The 6,736-nt window shown below is 35.6% G+C and overlaps 1 protein-coding gene across 1 annotated transcript in view; it reads right to left on the reverse strand.

The window, feature by feature from the left end:
- The window catches only part of NPFFR2 (neuropeptide FF receptor 2), a 29,736-nt gene extending 25,197 nt beyond the window's left edge, over positions 1–4,539 (reverse strand). The window contains exons 1-2 of the mRNA XM_089502443.1: positions 4,221–4,539; positions 2,028–2,127 (exon numbers count right to left, since the gene is read on the reverse strand). Coding sequence (XP_089358569.1) covers positions 2,028–2,127; positions 4,221–4,539 — 419 coding nt within the window. The remainder of the gene's footprint in view (positions 1–2,027; positions 2,128–4,220) is intronic.
- Between the last annotated feature and the right edge of the window lie 2,197 nt (positions 4,540–6,736).

Below are 6,736 nucleotides of genomic sequence, written 5' to 3' on the forward strand. Positions count from 1 at the left end.
TCAGCCTTTTTTGCAGGAGAACTAATTGATGAAAGAAGAAAATGATAAGGTTCCACTTTACTGAAAACCAGCTATTTAGAAACAATGCCCAACAAGAGAAAATAGAGGCAGTATTGTCATACAACTATACTACTTTTATAATTTTATAACAAAGGCTAGTGCTGGCAATGGCTATTACTGGCAAGGATGCTCTAACAAATAACCTACTCTAGATGCAGACATACACACTAGAAACCCATCTGGATTTCACAGATGGCTGACCTGACCATTGAATAAAGCAATAATTCTCAAAACATATTATTTTGCTGGGTAATCAGAAAACATTGTTCAAGAGGAAATTGGCTCAAATACTAAATTAGCTGAAGTCCTTCACTGCTTTGCACTCCAGTAATGGTAATATAACATACACTGAGTACATTTACTGAGTTGCCAACTTCAGGTCAAATGCTGGCTAATCATTCATGTGTGATTTTCTTGTATTGCTTTGCATTTCATTTTGAATTTCTTTTATTGTAGAGCTATTTGATTTTTAATATTGAATTATTGCACATTTGACTTTTTGTGTTTTAACAAAGTATAGTATAATTTACTTTGATTCACAGGGGCTGAGCAGTCCTGAGTTTCACTAATTTCAGCAACAATTAAACCGTGACATTAGTGAACTAAACCCAAGTAGTTGAATGTCTATTAAATATGCATTCATGCAGCGGTAACATAATGAGTGTGCAGACATTTAAAAACAATTGAATAATGACTTTCAATGTCATCTTTCAATTATGCATTTTTTTGCTGTAAATAGATTAATAGATCCCAAAATAACTGGAAGAGCCATGATTTACCATTCTTAGCAGCAGAAGGTTAAATCTCTTAGAGAGACACACCAGCCATCATATGTTCTTTAATGCATATAATAGCTGAGTGATCCCTTAATTATGCTGTCTTCCTTACAAATGCTTGGAGGGATTCTAGAGAATCCTCCTGTATGAATTATCCCCTTTCCCTGGAGCTCAGCTTTTTGCTGTGCAGGAAATGTGTTTCGGGACTGTTCAATAAACTTTTGGGATGTCGGAGTGAGTCTTATTAGATACCATATGTACATGAGCAGGAAGCTCTCCTACTGATTTCAGTGTTGCAAAACTTTGGCACACAGATGAAATGTTCTTTGGTAGCTTTGGAGCTGCAGATTCCCCTGAAGGTTATGCATTTTCTATTGTATTTATTTTGTATTTAATGAATGCGTATTAAAGTTCAGGAGGCTGTATGGGGATTTGGGGTGTCTGTTTATTAATATAGATGCCATGAAATGTTACCATTGCCTGCTTTCATGTGAAATATGTGCCATTTGTTAAGACTTGGGTTGTAGAGAAACATAAGAGAAGCAAACTGACTTAAAATACAGCTATATTCTAATTAAATGTTTGCTATTTTGAGCCAATCATATTATTGATGAAAATTCCAAAGTATTTTAGTGGCAGGAAACAACCGATATTGTTTAAATGGCAGCCATGTCTCTTGTGATAAGATAAAAATGTGATATATTATTTTACATATGATAAAATCATTGTTATGCTATAAAGTCTGAAAGGCTAATGCCTGCTTTTCAAATTACACACGATATAGTGGACCGACTAACATAGTGTTCTTTCAGTGGGATAAGAGGAGACACCAGAAGGAAAAGTAAGTGAGGAAAAATACGAGAAATATGAAAATAATGAAAACAAAGATGGAGCAATAATGATCAAAATGAAAAAATAATTTGCTGTGTGAGCCATCCTAAAAACATATTGTGTTATGACATTAAAGGCTATATTCACTATGCTGGCTAATTAAATATTTCAGCTAGTGGAGCTAGTTCAGTGTAATATACAGTTAAAACTGCCAGATAAGTTTACTTCCTCTCTTTACTATCCATTATATAGGGCCAGCTTGGCCAGTCGTACAGGAAAAGTATGCCCCCACCCCGTTCCAGATACAGCCTGTTTTACACTAAAACATTAGGTGGACCTTGAACCCTTATTGTTACTCACCTATCCACTGCTATTGCTACCAAAGTAAAAACAGAGGCAGATACAGATACCCCTTGAACCATGCCGCTCATCTTACATATTGTGTTGCCAAATGGCCAACCTGTTGAAAAACAGATCATATATTAATGTCACACTGTGTATAACATAACAAATGATGCTTGAAAAATCTGAACAAGTACATAAAGCAGTCATAAAACTATTTCTGAATGCAGTTACTCTGTAAACCACATTTATTGGCAACCACTAAGGTGAAAGAGCAAAAGCTTTTAAATGTCACCTTAACAGCTTTAACCTGGTCTGTAAAGAACTGCAATGAGAATGAAAACTCTCATAGTGATTAACTTCATTATTATACAAATAAGGGAGACTGTAATAACATTTGTTTCATTTAATGGTTTATAACCTCAATTAACCTCAATTTGTCATTTAATGTACAAAGTTTTAGTCAATTCAAATGAATAATTTACATAATAAATACTGTGTTTCCTAGCAAGGTCCGCATAACAGGGTTACTGGCTGTTATAGGGTTAAGACCTGGATGTAAGCGTATTCGGTTAAGTATACCACTTGCTGGTTATTGTCACCGTAATTTAAGTTCACCTAGCTAACTCATCGATTTCTTAAAATCCAATAGCTGCATATTGGATTTTTCAGGCATTTAAACATAAAGTTGACAGTAATTGAGTGAATTAAAACATAATCCATAAAATTTATGATAATACATGAATTAAAAAGTATTGTAAACAGAATTTTCTTTGGTTGCAGTGGTACAAGTTGTACAGTAGAATCACAATATGTCCCCTTTAACTGAATACATCTATGTAAAATATGTACTTTACTATGCCAAAAAAATAAATTCCTCCTTACATGATATTTTATGTATCCACAATAGGAGATACCATTTGGTTACTGTGATGTACATTACATTTTAGGCAGGGGCGTAACTTGAGACCACATGGCCCTGGTGCGAAAATTGCCCCTGGGCCCCCCAACGTCACAGCTGGCTTGTGCCATAATTGCCTCCAAATTGTCTGTGTCCCTTGCCCCCCTTACACCTTCCAACATACACTCTGGCACATATGTAAACACACTTACACAAATAACACACACTTACTCATTCTCATCCATGCCAACACATAAACACCTACACATCCATGCTCACACATAAAAACCTACACATCCATGCTCACACACAAACAACTACACATCCATGCTCTCACACACAATTACACATCCATGATCACACACACAGACAAATACACATCCATGATCACACATACAATTACACATCCTTGCTCAAACACACAATTACACATCCATGCTAACACACACGCAATTAAACATCCATGATCACATATATATATATATACAAACACATATAAATACCCCCCCGCTTACCTCTCACTGTTCACCTCTCACCACTCCAGCAGCTTTATCTCCGGCTGCTCGCACAATGCGCATTTTTCAATAATAATTATATTACTATTGTTTCAAATTCTACTGATCAAATCTGCCATTTTTTGTATTTTCTTTTATATATATATATATATATATATATATATATATATATATACATTTCCCCTATTCTTTCACATATATGTGATGTACTAATCCCTTAAAGATGCCTGCATGATCAAACGCACCCCAGCTCATGGTTGTTTCCTCGCTGTCTTCAACTAAAGGAGGAGCAGACAATGGTTGTATTAATAACCAAACCATGGGGATCATGTATTTTAAAAGCCCCACTAGTTTCGTTATTCTACACAATGACACCGTAGATGAGTTTAAATATTTTTTTATTTAACGCAATGCAACCAAAAGAAAATTTAAAAAAATACCAAGGACATAAAAAGCTTTACTTCTTTACATTACTTCTTAAAACATTAACCAAACCCTGCAGAAGAGAACTATTATGTAAGTCCCTTTACCTAAGCATTTTGAAGACAAGACACTGATTATTAATTATGTGTGCTGACCAATTGCAAAATTTACTAAATAAATTTAGTTTAGCTAATAGCTATGATGGTTACAGTTCCTCTTCCACTATGAAATAATTAATTTGTCAGAATTTTTACCATCCCGTTTGGCAATATAAAAAAAATTCTGTACGTAATGCTATACATTAATAAATACATACATAAATTAATAAATAATTACATTCTTTAGCATTGCCTTTAATAGATTATGCAGTACCTGCAATTATATTGTCCAGCAAAGTTGTTGGCATGCAGAATATTCCAACCAGTAGGTCGCTGACAGCTAAGTTCAGAATAAATAAGTTTGTAACAGTTCTCATGTGTTTGCTGCTCAGAACAATAAAGCAAACCACGCCATTGCCAAGCATACACAGAATAAATATTAAAAGATATGAGATGATGAAAATTGCTGCCACTGGAGTTCGGTGAAGATAAAAATCCACATAACTAATATTCAGCTCAGCATGCTGAGTCCTGTTGATGCTTTTTCTGGGTAACCAGGTTACTGATAAATTTGTGTCCAGTTTCTCATTCATGATTCACCTTAAAGATAAAAAGAAGTTACAATTATCAGTTCCATTTTTTATGTATGAAGTTCTGCTATTAGTTGCAAAATGACTGCGTATAGTATGTAGCAAGAGTGTCATTAAAATACAAAAATAAAACTGCAAACATTAACAAAAACTACACTTAATCAAGATGGTTCAAACAAAGCATGCAATATCTATTGGTTTCCTTTTTACATTGCTTACAATCAAATTTTATTGCGTGGACTCTAATGTGAGATAATACCCTTTAGAAACAACAAACGTGTTACTACTTGTAAAATAGGCAGGTGCTTCCAGAGTAAGAATTTGTTTTTGGAACTTTAAAAGCTGAATGTTGGGTTTGAGGATTTTATTATAAAAGTGAGTAGTCACATGTGTTCCATGCAGTACTTAGGGGTCTTCTACTGTGTAAACTTATAGTAGGACTTGCTAACTGAGCATTTCATACTGTTATCCTGTAGCTGGATCTCCCTACCTAGCTGACAACATCTCAAGTCAGAGCTTCTTTAATATTTTGACTTATTTGTACGTCTCTCAGGCAGAACAAAAATGAATAGGTCACATGATGTCACTCAGTCTTACTTAAGCTTATAGTCCCTACTTGTACAGATGCATTTGTAAATAAGGTGCAAGAAGTGCAACTGATAATATAGCTGGAGAATTCCAGCAGAAGTTGGAAACCGTATTTTGTAGGGCACTGTAGAGACATTCATATCAGCTCTAGTTGAAGAGAGAAGACTCTTCTTTTCTTTCTTCTACTTATCAATAGTTGTTTTCTTATTTTTAAAACTTTAAAAAAATGAAGACACCAAGAATATACAAACATCCTATGACCATGCAATACCTGAATTGCATGTGCGTGACCATCTTCTAATAAATGTTAATTTGGAAAATCTTTCCTGTGCAAGCTAATATAAACTGTATAGAACTCCAGGTGGTAGATGATTCATATTTTTGGAAGGCTAATCTACAGCTTAACCTTTTCCCACTGGTACAAGTAAATCTTATGTGATATAATTCGTGGAATTTTTTTTGCTGGGCTTAAAGTAATATTCTGCTCCTGCATACAACTATCAAGGGTTGTCCAATGACTTACATTGCTCTTTAACACCAAGTACATAAATATATTTTGCACATAAACATGACTGAAGGCAAATAAACAACAAACAAATCAGTGTGGATAGGGCTTTGGTCACAGCTTTATTCATAACCTTCATGACAAGGAGAACGTTAAATAACCTTAAATGAACCGCATACTGCGAAGTAGCACTACCAACAAAGGATGACATCCATTAGATAACCTACTCCACTTCCACCCTTTTTTTTGAACTAACTCCGTTTATTGATGGTACAGATGATAACAAATTCCACATACAGGTAAGCACAAGTAATAAATGCACAAAAACAGTCAAATGAATAGTAGGACAAGCAGAGCATCCAGGTGACAGTATGCCGCAAGCATAGAAGGCAAGGCCCACAGGAACATAAGACACAATGTACACAAATCACATAGTGTAAAGGCGAAACAGCATAAAGAACACCAATCCCAGTAAAAGGATTAGTGTATGCAATCCGTCCGTAATGGAAGCTCAGCAGTGGAATATATCATATCATATGGCAGGATGACAAATTATACAATCTAGGAGTAGAAGACCAGTGAGCATAATACTCCAAACAAAAGATAACAAACAAAACAAACAAATATAATAAAAGAAACAAAATAAAATAAAATAAAATAAGACGCATACCAACAAACCGCCAATTACAATGCTCCAAATATATTGATGCGTGATGGAAGATCAATGAATGGTGTGAGTGGGGCTAACAATCAAGGCGAGACAAGGAGTCCCAATCCACACCTGGCACGAGAGGCCCCTTCACTCATGTAGAGAGGCCCAAGATACGAGAAAACTCGGGAGAAGTGACCAATCGTTTCCACCAAAACCATCTGCGCTCAAACTGAGGAGACCTGCCCCTAGAAGCCCAAACCAATTCCTCCATATAGGAGATGTATTGCATCCTATTAAGCCATGCCTGAATGGGAGGGACGCATTGTTGCCTCCAGAAGCGAGGGATGACCGCCTTTGCAGCACTCAAAATGTGAAACGTTACGGAGTTCTTATATTGGGCTAGGGAGAGATCAGTGTGGTGTAGTATAGCAGCCTCTGGCGTTAAAATATAATCC

Source organism: Sceloporus occidentalis, unplaced genomic scaffold (genome assembly GCF_023333645.1).
Source record: "Sceloporus occidentalis isolate IW3139 unplaced genomic scaffold, rSceOcc1.0.p SCAF_203, whole genome shotgun sequence".
Taxonomy (NCBI): domain Eukaryota; kingdom Metazoa; phylum Chordata; class Lepidosauria; order Squamata; family Phrynosomatidae; genus Sceloporus; species Sceloporus occidentalis.